Source organism: Wolffia australiana, chromosome 13, assembly GCF_029677425.1.
Source record: "Wolffia australiana isolate 7733 chromosome 13, ASM2967742v1".
Lineage (NCBI taxonomy): Eukaryota > Viridiplantae > Streptophyta > Magnoliopsida > Alismatales > Araceae > Wolffia > Wolffia australiana.
In genome coordinates, this window is record NC_135847.1 from 10,560,437 (window position 1) to 10,576,328 (window position 15,892).

Genomic DNA, 15,892 nt, shown 5'->3' on the forward strand with positions numbered 1-15,892 from the left:
AAGGGCATCTGAAAGATGAGGTATATGGATAGGCAAGACGTGACTCAAAAGTCAAAATTACATGCTCCCTTGAGTGCTCAATATTTGGTAAGGTAATTGGATTTGAGTTGCTTTTAGGGTGGGTTTTCTTACTTAGCTAGTCTCCATCACAAACATCAATGGGAATAATATTAATAGTCCTTCTATTTTAACCGACATTTTCCAAATCCAGATGATTATAAATTGTTGATAGCTAATGTGTGTGAGTTCCATAGGCCCTCATGTTTAGACAAATTCTTTCATCTCAAGAGGCCCATTAAAATCCTGAAAGATGTTATGAATGTCATGATCATTTCAGGTATGAGGATTCAATAGTCTTCATCCAAAAGTGATGTAAATATGAATAGGGGATAGTTTGTTGGCCCCGCCATGCATCAAAGTTATGATATATTAAATCCCACCTGCTGGAATAACTTAGGGGAAATTATAGATAATACACTACTATTCCAATGCACTCGAGGATAGAATATAACCCAAAGAATTTGGGGCCCAACTTCTCACTTGGCTGCTAGACCAAGGATTTGATCAAAAAAAGGGTTGCAATTAACATAAACCACATCATTTTCTTGGAATTTCCCATTAATAAGCACACGTAACATTTAATTTTAATAGTAATTTCATGTATTTATGTGCCTATTTCATTTGAAACGACCATGAAGGCATGTTACAAAAAGCTTAAAATAAATTCATACATGTCTTGAATGAAGTTCTAAATTTTCTTAACTTTATGTATTTTAACAAAATTTTCAGACATTGATTTCATTTTCATATTTATTGGAATTGTACTGGGGTTTTATAATATTTTTCAATAATATGATGATTATTCTGGATTTTTTTGTATTTTGATGGAATTTATGGCAATAAAATATACATGAAATAACTTTAGGAAACATAATATGTATATTCATGGAAATATTTCAAAATTTTAAGCGTTTAGAAATAAAAATTATTTGAAGCGCTATCAATTTCTTCAGAATGCAGCTTATGACTGAAGTCAGTGAATTATTGACAGTGGTAAATGACTTGCATCATGATTTTAAATAACTTAAATAAATATCCCACAACCAATAGGAAAAAACCTTATTTTGTGTAATACATGGTGTGATGCACATAACATGTGGCTAACAAAGAAATATTATCTATTTTTTTTCATAAACACACATGGGATTGGGTGATTACATGAAAGCTAATCAGTGCATATAATGCACCAAAGATCTTTTTTCTTCTTTTTAGATTTTCAGGTACAAGTGTTGATGGGGAATTCAAAGTACAGAAATTAGAAGGAAATGAGTTGTGCCTTTTTGGATATTTTATGGACCCACGTGCGTGTTGGATTTAACTTGCCAAAAATGAGTTAATCATGAGCAACAATTAATAAAAATCAAGGTGCACATGTCAGCACTTTATCGAAAATGAAAATTAAAACACAAAATTTTTCGGAAATCTGATGATAATGAACCACTCTAGCAATATGTGATGATGAAAGAGAAATGAAGGGCCTAGAGCAATCCAGCTTCAAATGACAAAATCTAACAATCTAGATGAATTTCTGGGATGAAATTGTTAAGGTTGTTCTGACTTACCTCCTCTATCGATTGATGGTTTAGGATCTATAGTCAGACCTTCTCATGTTTCTAAAAAAACGCTCTTGGATTTTTTTTCCTAATTATGATTATCAAATTATTTGCTCTCCCAAAATCTTATTTGTATGTTTTCTTAAGTTTTGAGAGAATAAGATTGAAGGAACGGAGATATGACCAAGACTCATTTGGAGAAAGGACCACGAGGCCTGTTGGGCACAATGTTAAATGATATTGATCTTTTCAGGTCTCATGTCTTCATCTGTTTTCCTTGGTTATCATTGTCACTGGCCTAGGTTTTCACCACATGCATGCGGCAACTGAGTGCACTGCTCGGTGTCACATATCTGCCTCCATCTCTAATACCATCATTGATTCCTAATCCATACCACTTGATAACATGAAAATAAGAGCTAATAAAGTGCTAATTTCATCATATTTTTAGGATTTTAATGCTTAAAACATTAATTTTTAATGCATGTTATCATGAATTTAGGTCAAAAGAAGTATTTTCTTAAATTTCAAGTCAAAGGACACTTTGGAAAAAAAATTAGGTCAATATATACATTTTGAACGGTTTTAAATGATGATTATAAGAATTTAAATGCTTTTAATTGATCTATTTCTATAAATAAATGGAAAGTAAAAATAAAACTTATTTTAGAAGTTAATAAACATTTTTTTTTGCATTAATAAACAGTTTTTAGGATTTATCCCAGTCGTTTTTGAATAAAAATTGTTTTTTTATATTGAAACTGGTCCTTATTGGCCAGTTTAAGTGCTAATCAGATGCCAAATGTGCAGGAAACGCACCCAGAAGGGCGCTGGCCAATCAGAACATGCGCTCGGGCTTTGGTGCATGACACACAAGCACTCACGATCGTGTGTGTCGCGCATCAGGTGCGGCATGAAGCGCACCGCATGCGTCACGACGCGGACCAATGAATGTGCAGATCGATGCTTTCGGTGCGTGACACGCACATGCCCAGCTCCGTGTGTGTCGCGCAACCCACGCACCCGCGCAGCGACCAACCGCGTGCAGCTTAACTCGCTGCGTGCAACACAGCGAGTTAAGCGCATGCATAGCACTGGGCGGGTCTTCCACCGTGCAAAAAGCACGTACGTGGTGCGGTGCGCACGGAGGAAGACCTGTACATGGCACCACATTAGCAAATAGGGATGCATTGTATGCTCTGCATAAAACGCACATAAGAAAAAAAATATAACGGAATCGGAAGAGCTGTTCTTCCGATTCCACGGCGATAAAAGGGGGAAAAGGAAACTTTTATTGTTGTTCTTGATCTGGAAGCGAGAGGAAGAGTGCCCAAGCTCCCTCTCTGACTCAAGAGAAACCTAGAGTGAATTTGGAGCTCAATTGGGACAGAATTTCTGACGATCCGGTGCCACAATTTGCCCCAAAGTCAAGCATAAATTCGAGGGAAATTGAGCTGTTGGTTGCGCGGAAATCTTCTTAATCGACTCGAAGTTGTTCCTGGTAGTTCTCGGGTCATTTTGAAGCAATTTAATTCTTAAATTAGCACTTAATTTCAGCAATTTTATAGCTCGTTTATGCTTGCCATTTTTTTGTAAATTCCTGATTTTAATTCTCTTTGTTCAAAATTTTAGCTTGTTTTAGGATCGATTAAGTTTCAATTGAGTTATTTATATGGTTCTTAAGTGAATTCTAACTTTGATTCAACCGAATTCTATCCCAATTACCTCAATTAGCAAATTGTGTTCACGATTTGCCAATCTATGGTAGCTTGAATTCCAAACACAAAAAAGGTATCTGAGTTTAGTCTGTTGGGTTACCTCATAGGAAATTTGTAGCATGGCATTCTACAAATGAGCTAAGCTAGATTTCAACCCAGTTCGAGCTTTAGCCCACTCCAAATCAAAAAATCACCGCCGTGAGCTGTGAGGTAGGGGCATTTATACAAATACAAATACAAAATAACTGGGATTAAATGGAAAAATGCCTAAATCAAAGTTAAGGAATCCTAATTCGTAAGAATAGTAGCTTGATTTTGCAAACCAATTTCAATCAAGCAACTGGATTCTTCTAAAATTGCTTTAACCATCCACAATTCACTAGTTAACACTCAAATTTAATTCATCTGAATTAAGTTTTGGGTAATTTAGAACATTGACTAGATTTTTGGTAAAAAATTGGAAAATTCTGAAACTCTAATATCCAATCAAAATATAGTCAATCTAATTGGGAGATTACTTAGCAATTTGATCCAAGAATTTCTAACTAATCATAAAATCTGTTAAATCTGAGTAAAAAAATTATCTGTTAAACCTAGAGTGCTAATCTCTAATCCGATAAAGATTGAATTTCCCTATCACCTCCCTAGGGTTCGACCCCTTACTTAAACACTAAGGGATAAATAAATTTTATTGATTAAGTTCAGAAACCCTTAAATAATGACATATAAACACGTATGTTTGAACTTATCATTTAGCGCCGTTGCCAGGGAGCCAACAAGGCTGACTTTCATTTTTTTTCGGCTTAGGGATTCGTTTGAGCACATATTTGAATGATGAATACTATGCAAGTGTTTTCTATTGGAATTTGATTTTTCTTTAAAAAAAAGGGGTTTGCTTGAAAAAATATTCGACTGTTGTGGAATTAGTGAATTCCATAACAGAAATATGGAAAATATGGGAAATTATTCTCCATATAATCAGGGAAATTATTCTTCCCATTCTTGTGATCACATCGGTACATCAACACCAATTTTCCCTGATTATTACAATAACTATAACTCACATGCTCCGGTTAATCCTCAGTTTTCAAATTTGTATTGTAATCCTTCATATGATCATTTCAATGTTTCCCTGAGTGAATTTTAAAGGAGTAGACAGGGAATTGGCAATAGTCGATACAATTCCAGAAATTCTATTTCATATGATCAATTTTCTAGTGATTCTTCTAATTTTCATCCTATTCCTCCTAATTTTCATGATAATAATCTTATTTTGGGGAATATGAATGGATTTCAAAATAATGAATGTGAGAATTCTAGAATTTCGGACGTACATCCTTCCTATGATTTTCAATCTTCAAATTATTGTTCTCCTTCTACTTCTGATCTTGGCAATAAAACTTTGTTTGAATTGATGATTGATAAAACCATGAAAAATATGCAAGAAAATGATTATGCGAATTCTAGAATTTCTGACATACATTCCTCCTGTGATTCCCAATCTTCAAATCATTATTCTTCTTCTACTTCTGATCTTGGCAATAAAACTTTGTTTGAATTGATGATTGAGAAAACCATGAAAAATATGCAACAAAATGAATATGCCAATTCTAGAATATCTGACATACATCCCTCCTGTGATTCCCAATATTCAAATCATTATTCTCCATCTACTTCCGATCCCGGTGATAAAACATTGTTTGATTTGATGATAGAGAAAAACATGCAAAGTGCTTCGAATATCACTCATTTTTCTGACAATTGTAATCCATATGCCTTTGTCAATTCTGAATCTTCAAATGCTTTTTCATCTATTTCTCATGATCAAAATAACCAAAGTTTGTTGGAGTTGATTGATGAAAACAAACTAGGGGAGGAGTATATAAGATTTCAAGAAAAGGAAAAAGCTTGGGAAGAAGAAAAGAAGCTCCTTATGATGCATATGGACATGCTGAAATCAATGCAAATCAGTAGGAGCTATGAGTCTTCAGAAGCTTCAGCCCAACTCCAATCTGCACGACCATATGATGAAAGGGAAGATCAACCTTCACTCAAATCTTCTACAAGTTTTCAAATTTCTAATTCATCATCTTCATACTAATTCCATGAAAATGATTATATTCATGAACTTGAACCCAGTGAGGTACCATTTAATTTCATTGATGAAATTCATGAATATAAAATCAGCGATAATGATATCATGCATGATAGGGATGCAAATGAGGTAGATGAAAAATCATTTTCTGATTTGGTCAATGATTTCAAAAATTTGATTAATGGAGATGAGAATAAGAAAAAGAATGACTTAGTGATTTAAATATTTTAGATTTTGATGATTATTGTCCACCAATCCCATTTCCACAAGCACTTTATTCCAGAGCTCGAAGGAGACAAGATGATTTTATTATGGAAGATCTAATTGAGGATAAAAAGGAGTTATGGGAGAATAAAAATATGAGTATATGTGATTATCATGAAGAGCAAGAAATATATTTCATTCATGATATTAAAGTAGTTGAAAAAAACTTGTTTGATGCTTTACCTTTAATATCCACGAATGAGCATTTAAATCTTACATATTTGCCTCTTCATGTCATATCTTTCAAAAAGAAAATAATTAGATAAATGAATCTAATGCAAAATTTAAGTAAATTTTTTATACTGATTGGCATAATCATCTTTTCAATAATGAGAAAATGAGTTTTCAAGCTGAATATTTTCAAATAGTCATGCTTAATCAATCTGTAATTTCATATTTTCTGTTAAAAAATATTTTCTTTTCAGATTGGTATGATCATTTTATGGAAAATAAAAGTCTTTCCCATATGGTTCTTGACTATAATATCCCATCTAAACAACTTGGTACATCATGCTAGGAAAACATCTTTGTATATCGTTTTAGGGGATCATATAGGTATTTCATGGACTATTTTATTTGGGTTTTTATTGCATTGGTATCCATATGCTGAAAATTCCACTCTCTATCAAACATATATGGAGCCACCGAGGCATGAACACCACCATGAGATACAAATACATCCATATGGGAATAGAATTACTCATGTTAGCATAGTAGTATCACTACTTTCAGCATGAGATCTAGTTTTTAGTTTGCATGTTTTTTTAGTTTGCTATTGATAAATTTCTTTCTTAAAATAAAAACAATAAAAAAACAAGCCAAGTTATGCACATCCTTGTCTTTTTTTTTTTGCTTGCTTTGCTGTAATTCTGTGCGGAAGAGGTGGCAGCATCTAAATAGCAAGGTACAACAACGTCGCTACACCCAAGGTTTGTTCTTCTAATTTGTATTTTTGAATTGCTTGTTTTGTTGTTACTTTTTAGTTTGGAATTGCATGTAGCTACATTCTTTAGTCACACCCATGAACAAACATAAGTGGGGGGTAGAGGTCATAGGAGTATACTTTCTTTGTCACTTAAGAATTTTGCATAAATAAGGAAATTTTACCTTGCTACACCATAGGAATAACTGAGATCGACAAAATGAGATAATCATGTTCGACAATATGAATCTCAACAAATAAAGATGGAACATCATGTTCGTGACAACTAGAATGTTTAAGGGAATGTCGGGGAAACCAAATAGCACCACTACATATTTATAATGGCCTTGATGCATGTTGAAGGTCGTCGTCTTAGTCTTCCTCACACATACTGATTTGGTGATGGGATGATTCCAAATCCAGCTTGGAGAAATATTCATGCCTTGAAACTCTTGCAAAAACATTCCACAAACATGCAGAAGAAATTGGGATGGCAATATTTATAAACCTAAAAAATTCACATAAAACCTCCAAATATTGCCCTTCTTAAACATCATTGTTAGACTGAAATACATGATATCTAATGTTTGGATCATCTAGTTGCTATATGATGAGCTTATCCAGATTGTTTTTCTACAGGTGGATACTACAGTGATGTGAATCATAACTGAGATCAGGACGATCCAATATTCGTGATGGATGAAGCATTGTGCATCTTTGTCATGCACCCCTGATGGTGAACATGGTCTTACTGCCAATAGCGCTGAAAACAGGTGCATGTTGGACAATGGTGAACACTTTCACCTTTGATCATTGTGTTTTGGCCCCTCTATGAGATGACTAATCCTTGAATAGGCCTCTAGGGTGTATCAGATGCCTTCTACCAGAACTCTCACAAGGAAGAAAACTCAATGCATATGAGTCCACCTAGGGGCTCAAACTGAAATCAGGTTGATTTTGTAGCCTTTGATGGGCGTAGATCCATCACTACGCTGTACTTCTATATTAATGTTGTCACCTCAAGTAAGTCACTACTCTGATATATTATGAAGCTATCCTATAGTCAAATGTTGTAAGGTGTGATAGAACTGGTGACAAAGCCAAGTTCATCTCATAAATGGTAATATGTGAATTTATAATTTTCTCCTGTCATTTATTGCCTCATCTTCAGGCCATGTAATTGTCTCGTTAAGTCACAGATTTATGGGTATGCCAACAAGGCACCCTTAATATAGCATTTAAAGATAGAAAATCCAATGTTACTTTCTCCTTGTCCTTATTTTCATATTTTGTGCTCACCTACGGCTACTCATTGGATAAGCTGAAAGTTAATGGTATTTTTAAGGTGAATTAATCATTGTGTTATAGTTTAGACTTATGAAATATTATTACTAAATCTACCTTTTTTCAAACTATAGAAAGTATATGACGAGAAACGGGTCTATTCATAGGGACAAAATTATCTATAAATAGATCAATCTATATGTTGATTAAAACTACTAAAAAAGTAGAGGAAAATTTTATGGAATTTCTACTTGTATGTAATTAGAAATTACATAAAAATGTTCCACAACTTTTTTAGTAGAGGGCATCCATTAACTTTGATCTTGATGTCATACTTCACTCCAGCCAAAAGATCTGCTGGTTGATTCTCTGATAGGTATCTAGGAAGCTGAGATGCACACAGAGATGTGCAGTGACAAGCTAGGTATCACCAAGCGCCCATCATGGAGGCAACTGCATGAGATAGAATATCTTGGTGATGAAGATATTGGGTAAATTTCTACCTCACACCTAATTTCAGCCAAATGAGCTTTGAGTGTAGGTGATAGTTCTCCCTTTGGATATCCCTATACTAAAAAAGGTGATGAATGCTACACCAGTTCATCCAGATGATTAAATTCTAGAACATTATATTATATCACCATTTTAGACACCCATCGCAATAGCCATTCAATGTCATCTGTACACCACTTTGGAATTCAACATTGGCAGAAGGTTCTAACTGAAGTAGGTGATCATTCATTTGTACACGACTTCAGAATGACCCATAATCTAATGGTCAAAGCATCAATTTAGAACATGAATGCATTGTCAAAGTCCAAGAAGGTAAGGACCAGAGTTATCAATAATGCCTTCTTGAGCATTTCAAAGGCCACATGTGCTTCCTTGATCCATACAAACTTTCTCTTTCTAATCCACTATAATAGGCCAAGCTAGTTAATGGAAATATCTGTGGTTGGAATCTAGTCCCACATTCCATTTCTAATTTTTTTTATTAATATAATATATTCATTATAATGCATACAAGATGCTAATTATTAAGTTCATGAATATACGATCCATCTTAGTAAATTATGATGATATCATTATATGGAGTTCAATAGTCTTTAAGCCTGTGTTCTAAACATTTTCTATTTGTAGGATACTTGAGAAGGATACAAAGTATCCATGTAAAGTAGCACTATCTAGTTATGCTCACATGATGAGTATGGCCAATATCATATCTATAAGTGTAGAGATAGTAAGAACAACTAGTAGGTGCTCTTAAGTAGAAAGAGTTCTCTTAACTAATCCGTATGAATCCCTAAATGGTAATATACCAAAATATCAATCATGTTGATTCACATCACATTTGTGTTACTGGTCCTTTGGCCTGAGATAATAAAGACATATTGTGGACGGATGGTTGCACTTTGACTATGATTTATAATTTTCTAATCATTATACTACAAATAGTCTTAGTTTGAGTGAAGATAGAGGTTTATGAAGGAGATTAAGTAGTCAAGATGGGATCATCTACTCTTGGTATAAGAGGAGATAGTTCAAAGAAGATTATGTGACGAAGTCATTGGCCAAGGCACTAGAATGTCATAGATTAGTATTTTGAGGATTTCTGAATGCATCACTACTAAGTTAGATGAATTATTAATATTGAACGATTGACCGTGCCTGATACTTCCCTAGGAGCATCAAGTGGATAAGGGATTATACGTACATAGTAATTGATGACAGACCTATATCATGAGTGAGTCAATACACTCATTTTTCATCTTCTAGATCACAAGGTATAGCTTGGCACCCTATATGCTACAAACTTGACCTATTGATTGGGTTAAATTTATTTGTCAATAAATAATCTTTATGATGATAAACTTAATTGACTTGAAGGCCTATAAAGGTTATTGCGTCATTGGAGTAATTAACTAGATTGATACATGGGTCTAGAAGGTCACACAGACATGGATTTTGGTCATTGAAATATATACTTTCAGTTTTAGGAGTTTAATAAAATTATCCCACTAGTACAAATAAGGGAAGACCCTGATTGAAATGCACCCATACCCCAACTGTTCAGGGCATTAGCCTTTTTCTATGAATGTAATATATTAAATGATGTGGAAAAAATTGGAAAATAATTTCTATGCCTTGTAATCTTGATCTTGAATGAAAATAGATGGTCTTATCCAGAAAAATTCTCCTAGGGCAGGTATCTATTTGCCACTCCTTGGCACATTGGCAAAAATCTAGAAGGAAATCAAGAAAGCAATGATAAAATTACAAATTCAATCCAACATGCAAAGATAAGTTTGACTAAATTAACTTCCTACTGCTTCATGGACAACTAGATAATGTATATTATGTGATCGTCAAGCCAATCATACCATGATATTTTATTTTAGTTCATTTTAAAAAGTGTTTCTTCATTATTATTCTCATGTAATGTTTATAGTGAAGTCAATGAATACTTGAAATGACCATGTGAATTAGGATGATATTATAATATAATGATATCTATAAAAACTTATTCTAAATATTCCTATTTGATTGATAGTCGAGATGTGCATTGAATTATGTAGATAGAATAACACTTTCTGATGATATATACATGGTACATACTACTGACTGTGTGTCTTTTAGTGTGGATACATTACGTACAGATTATGGGTGTTGTTTGCAGAAAGAGTTCATTGAATTCATCTATATGCATCTCGAAATAATAGTATACATGAGACATGTCATAGCTGTATAAGTGATCCATTGACTTAAGAAGCACATATGTTTTGACTATGTTTTGACTTTTGATAGATTAAGAAGCACAGATGTAATTGAGTTATCAAGATGGGATTTTCCACCCTCATAATAGAGGAGATTGACTCAAGGAAGATGTTGATAAATCCCTGGCTAGAGTAGTGAGGATATTTGAGAAGCAATTTTCCAATGATCCCTGTTCTACATAAGAACTAACTGAATGATGTATTAGGGTTTGACGATTAACCATATCCTAAAGTATTCAGGGGTCTCAAACATACAAAGGATCATTCATGTATGGTAACCAATGACAATTAAAGTTCTATCAGAGATTTCAATACCTCGATTCACCTCCTTCCTAACAATTCATATTATTTATCATCATTTTTATGTAGTTTTAATTACCTTGAAAGTGCGAAGCAGCTAATCAGAAAAGGGATAAGATGGGTGGGCGACTGAAAATTTTAGCCTTGGTAAATTTTTTTAGGGCCTTCTCCATTTGCAATGAATGGAAATTTTTAGAAAGATCCTAAAGCTTAAGTTAGTCTATAGATGTCCAAAACCATATTTATGCAGAGTCCTCAAGGTCCGCATATTAGTCTATTTCATGACTTTTGGAAGCCGAATTAGTTTTGTTGGCCTTTCATATGAATTACATATATTATCTTATTGAATAATAACTACATATTAATTTAGCCTAATTGATATGTTAGGTCTTTGCCCTGTGGGTTGGTTAGCTACAACTTGGTCTCTGGAAGATACAAAGAAGTGTATTGACTCACTCATGGAACCTTTATATCATCAACTACTATGTACATATATTTTCTCATCTATTTGATGATCCTAGTACAACTAAGGGTACATGTGAATATCAAACCCTAATCAATCATCAAAATTAGTACTGGTGCATACAAAACCGAACCAAGAACTATTGTATGATATTCAACTCCCTTGTTAATGAATTCGTCACATCCTCTTCATTGAGATATATCCTCTTATACCATGGGAAGACACTCCATCTTTACCATTGAATCATCTTTATGAATTTATTGCTGCACCTGAGCTAAGACTGTTCATAATCCCATGATTTTGAAGGCTTAAGAATTAATCAAAATCTAACTACACATCCACAAGATGTCTTCGACGTCTCAGATTAAAGGGCTACTTATAATGATGTGAATAAACCTGATAGACATTTTGGTAGAATACCACTCATGGATTCATACAGCTTAACTTATTTAACTCTTTCTGAAAATAGCACGCTATCTATACTTATTGTCTCTAGACTAATGGTTATGGGATTGGTCATACACACTATATGGGTGGGAGTGGCTAGTGATATTCTATCAAGATACTTTGATTTGCGTCTAGAGAATTTTTTGAACGCATATGGACTTGAAATCTTGGTATTATGATCTCATCATAATTCCCTAGATCAGCTCATGTAATCATGAACTCAATCATAAGCATCAAGGTGCATTAGAATGAATATACTATATGAATGAATACTTAATGAGAAATGAAATGTGCAGTTAGATTTCCAAAAATATATATTTCCATCTGTTTGGAGGGCCCCACACTAAAAGATATTCTTGGTAATATCTTTGATTCCCTAACCCATGGTCTCCCATGAACTCCTTTCCCATAATTATTGTGCGCTTGAGGGTGTAGCAGTGTCTACCTTGAGGGGTATATCAATGTACGGTTGCTATATTTAGTATGTAGTAGTGATGGTGGTGGGAAAGGTGGTAGTGGAAGCATCTTTTTACCTAGAGGGAGGGGCACATGGCATGAGGGGATGCTACTAACTCTGCCATCCAAGTGTGGGTGGTCTTATTTACCATTCCCTCAACATGTGTGGTGATGGTTGGGAGGAAAAAGGAAGTTGATTACATCTTTAGTTAGAATACATATTTTTAAAGATTAATTTTATTCCACGAATATTGGTCTTACTAGGTCTCTCTACTGAGTGGATTGGGCACTTGATAATATGTAAAGTGGACCGAGCTTTGGTTGAATTAGACAACTGGAATGAGATATAGAACACAAGTAGACTAGAAAGATGGCCTAAGTCATGGAGATTGGCAGGTATAGGATAAATGGTCAGCTTTACTCAAGCCTCATCAAGTCAACGTGGGAATCACTTATATTATGGATATATCGCTGAAGATTATCTTTCCACAATGCCCAATGATTTTAATAGGGCTCATGATGGCGCACTCCATCAAGGATCATCGAGGACGTCGTTCATGCTATCGGCCACTGTCATCGAAAGCCGGGTGAAGAGATGCTCGATTATCCTATTTTGATTTTCGTCATTTTCCTAGTTGTGTCTTGTGTTTACCATATTCGTCGTCATGTTTTTCGTCGCACCGCAACGCATCTCGTGCCTGCATTTTCATCGTCACGGGAAGGGGCCTCTAGCCTTCTCCCCTTTTCCTTTATTATTTAACTCTTCCTCTTCATTTTGTAATGAGGGGGCCTATTATATAAGGGGCCCCTTAATGGACCCCTTTCTCCCCTTGGTTGACCCAATTTGGGGGGCCCATTTCCCTTCCCTTTTATAAGGGAACATAGGGTGCCCTAAAGAATTAGACCAGGGAGAACAAGAAAGAATCACCGTTTGTTTATTTTCTGGTGTCCCCCCTTCGTAAGAGAAGAGATAGCACAAAGGAAGGGGAGAAGAGGAAGGACGAGGGGAACCAGGAGCACGGAATTCATCCTGTTCGCAGGATTCTTCTCCTCCAAATTCCCATTCGCCAGGGTGAAACACTCCATCGATTGGTGTAGATTCGAGTCACCGAAAGACAGGGGAGGTCGACGATGGAATCTGAGTTAATTATCCGATGGGCCGTTTGATTTCCCTCCCCAACCCCTTTGTAGCTGCGCGACCAGAAGCCCACCTCTTGTGACAGATTGACGGCTACAATTTCCTGCTCGGAAAATTCACGTTCGCCGTAGATCGGGCGCGTCACAATTGCCCCTGTGAGATCGCCAAATTGTCACCCGAATTCCGTCGGATTTTGATCTGCCGTTGCTAGTGCCCAAGAATTGCTGCTGCCGTTCTATCTACTACCACTTAGGACTGTGTGCTCGGTGCTAATTTTGCTGCCCAAGGAACCACTCACTAAGACAGCCTTGTTGATGCATGACCACGTCCGAGACGAGGTCCGGCCGTCACCGAGGGATTCGTGCTCGTTGTCAAAGTGTCAGTGCGCGACGGCTAGGGGAACTGTCGTCGGGCACGAGGAATCCTACGGGGACGAGCTATGATGAAATGATTCGGGTAGGGGTTTTCGTACGTGCAACTGCCGACAAGCCGAAGGGGAGCCGACGTCCGGGTGACGACGGGGTCACCTGGAGATGGGTAGGTAATCCTCCTGACCCTCGTCCGGACGGACGAGGTTGCTACGACGCCGAACGGGGTATATCCCATCGGAGGGTGCTCGCACGGGTCGGGCGTACCCGACTCGTACCAAACCGGGTATGACACTCAAATAGGCGTAATTCTCTCTCAACCTGTCACTCTCACCTACGTCTAACCCGAGTGCGGTGGAGGCAAATGAAGACGTACTGCAAGAAATAAGAGACGAGGCGAGGGAGGACGGCGTACCTAGTAGTCGTCCGGTGATGTCCCGCATAATCGCGGTCGGTTCAGTGGAGGTTGTCGATGACGGGAAGGCTGTAGCGGGCGTAAACGAGACGGGGCTGGCGTCGCAACCGGCGGCGCGTTCTGAGGAGGCGCAGCGAGAGTGTTGACGGTCGCGGCGCAGCGTGGCACGCGGTGCGACGCAAGGGCACGGCACAAGGCCACAGGCACAGTGCGGGCGCTGGGCGTGGTGCGGCAAGAGGCGCGCGGCGTGGCGCTGGTGCGCAGCGCAGCGTGGACGTGAGGCGCAGTGGGTGCGCATGTCGCGATGAGGGCATGCGCACAACGGAGCGCGCAACGCCGAGGAGGAGACACGGACGGCACCCTCTGACCACGGGAGGGGTCGGGCACTGCAACGACTGGCAGCAGCGTCGAGCCTCAACCCGACGGTCGTTGAAGTTTTGCACGCGACGGTGCAGCTCAAGCGAAGATGGGGGGCGATGAGATGCTACTGTGGTTAGTCAGGGCTGACCACGGGGTGGCGACGGTGCAGGTGCAACTGCGGTGACCAGCAAGTCACAGGATGCCTAGTCTGGTAGCGGGGCGGGCGGACGCTCGACCCCACAGTCAGGGATGAAGTGGGAGGCACCTGTGCAACTGGACTGGTCGGGGCCGGCGGCAACGACCGCACGCGGCATGGACAGGGTGGTGCCAACCGATCGCGACGCAGGTCGCGGCGGAGCAGCGCGAGGCAGCTGGTCGGGCCGTGCGGGGGACAAGAAGAGGAGGGTGGCGCGGTCCGTTAGCGAGCTTGCAAGGCGGTTCACGTGATGGAGACGGTTAGCGAGGCACCCACAGGGCAGGCGAGGCTGGCGGATCAGCGGCAGAACTGCACCACGTCCGAGCAGTGGGTTCGACGATCGTGGTGGCGTCTTGGCGCGGCTGGCGGCCGGATGGCAGTGGCTGGTCGCCTCCCGGCTATCTCCCTCCTATCTCCTGCCCTCCTTCTTCTTCAATCTTCTCAGTTCTTCTTCCTCCTCAGTCACCACACTTCTCCGAATTCGCAGCCCAAACTCATCGGGAAGAAACCATCATTTTCAAAAGAACAACAACTTTTCAAATTTCATCATCGTGAATGTTTAGGGCACCCAACCTTCCTTTATATAGAGGGGGGTGTGGGGGCCCTTTGACCAAAATGACCCTACAATGAACTCAAACAATCCTATCACCTTAGAACATGAAACGAAGTGGGAAACCAAGGAAAACAACAACAAACAGGTGATCAAGACGTGACCAAGATGCGTAAGAAAACAACGAGTGACGAAGACTGAAATCAAGACAATGGGTAAAACAAAGACATAAAGATAACGATATGGTGTCCATTACCCAGGATACTTGAATCCGGGCATGGCTTGCCAAACGGGCTGAACGCGAATAGCCGGTGCTATCGAGGGCGGCGGTGACGTCTCCGAAGATGTATCCGGGGTTGGGGCGGGTGCCGTCGGGGTCGACGGTGACGTCTCTGAAGACGTATCTGGGTTGCTGCCAGGGCTGCGCCATCAATTGTTGAGCTGCCACCCCAACCGTTGCTTCTTAACCCGCCGGTCACGACTCGTCCCAAGCAGACGTTGACCAATACCCGGTTAATGAAGCTTGCAA

General features: G+C 38.4%; 1 protein-coding gene across 1 annotated transcript in view; it reads right to left on the reverse strand.

The window, feature by feature from the left end:
- LOC144710904 (uncharacterized) overlaps positions 1-14,555 on the reverse strand; it is a 29,785-nt gene extending 15,230 nt beyond the window's left edge. Inside the window, exons 1-2 of the mRNA XM_078584748.1 lie at positions 14,219-14,555; positions 13,446-13,627 (exon numbers count right to left, since the gene is read on the reverse strand). Of these exons, the coding sequence (XP_078440874.1) occupies positions 13,446-13,627; positions 14,219-14,555 (519 nt within the window). The remainder of the gene's footprint in view (positions 1-13,445; positions 13,628-14,218) is intronic.
- Between the last annotated feature and the right edge of the window lie 1,337 nt (positions 14,556-15,892).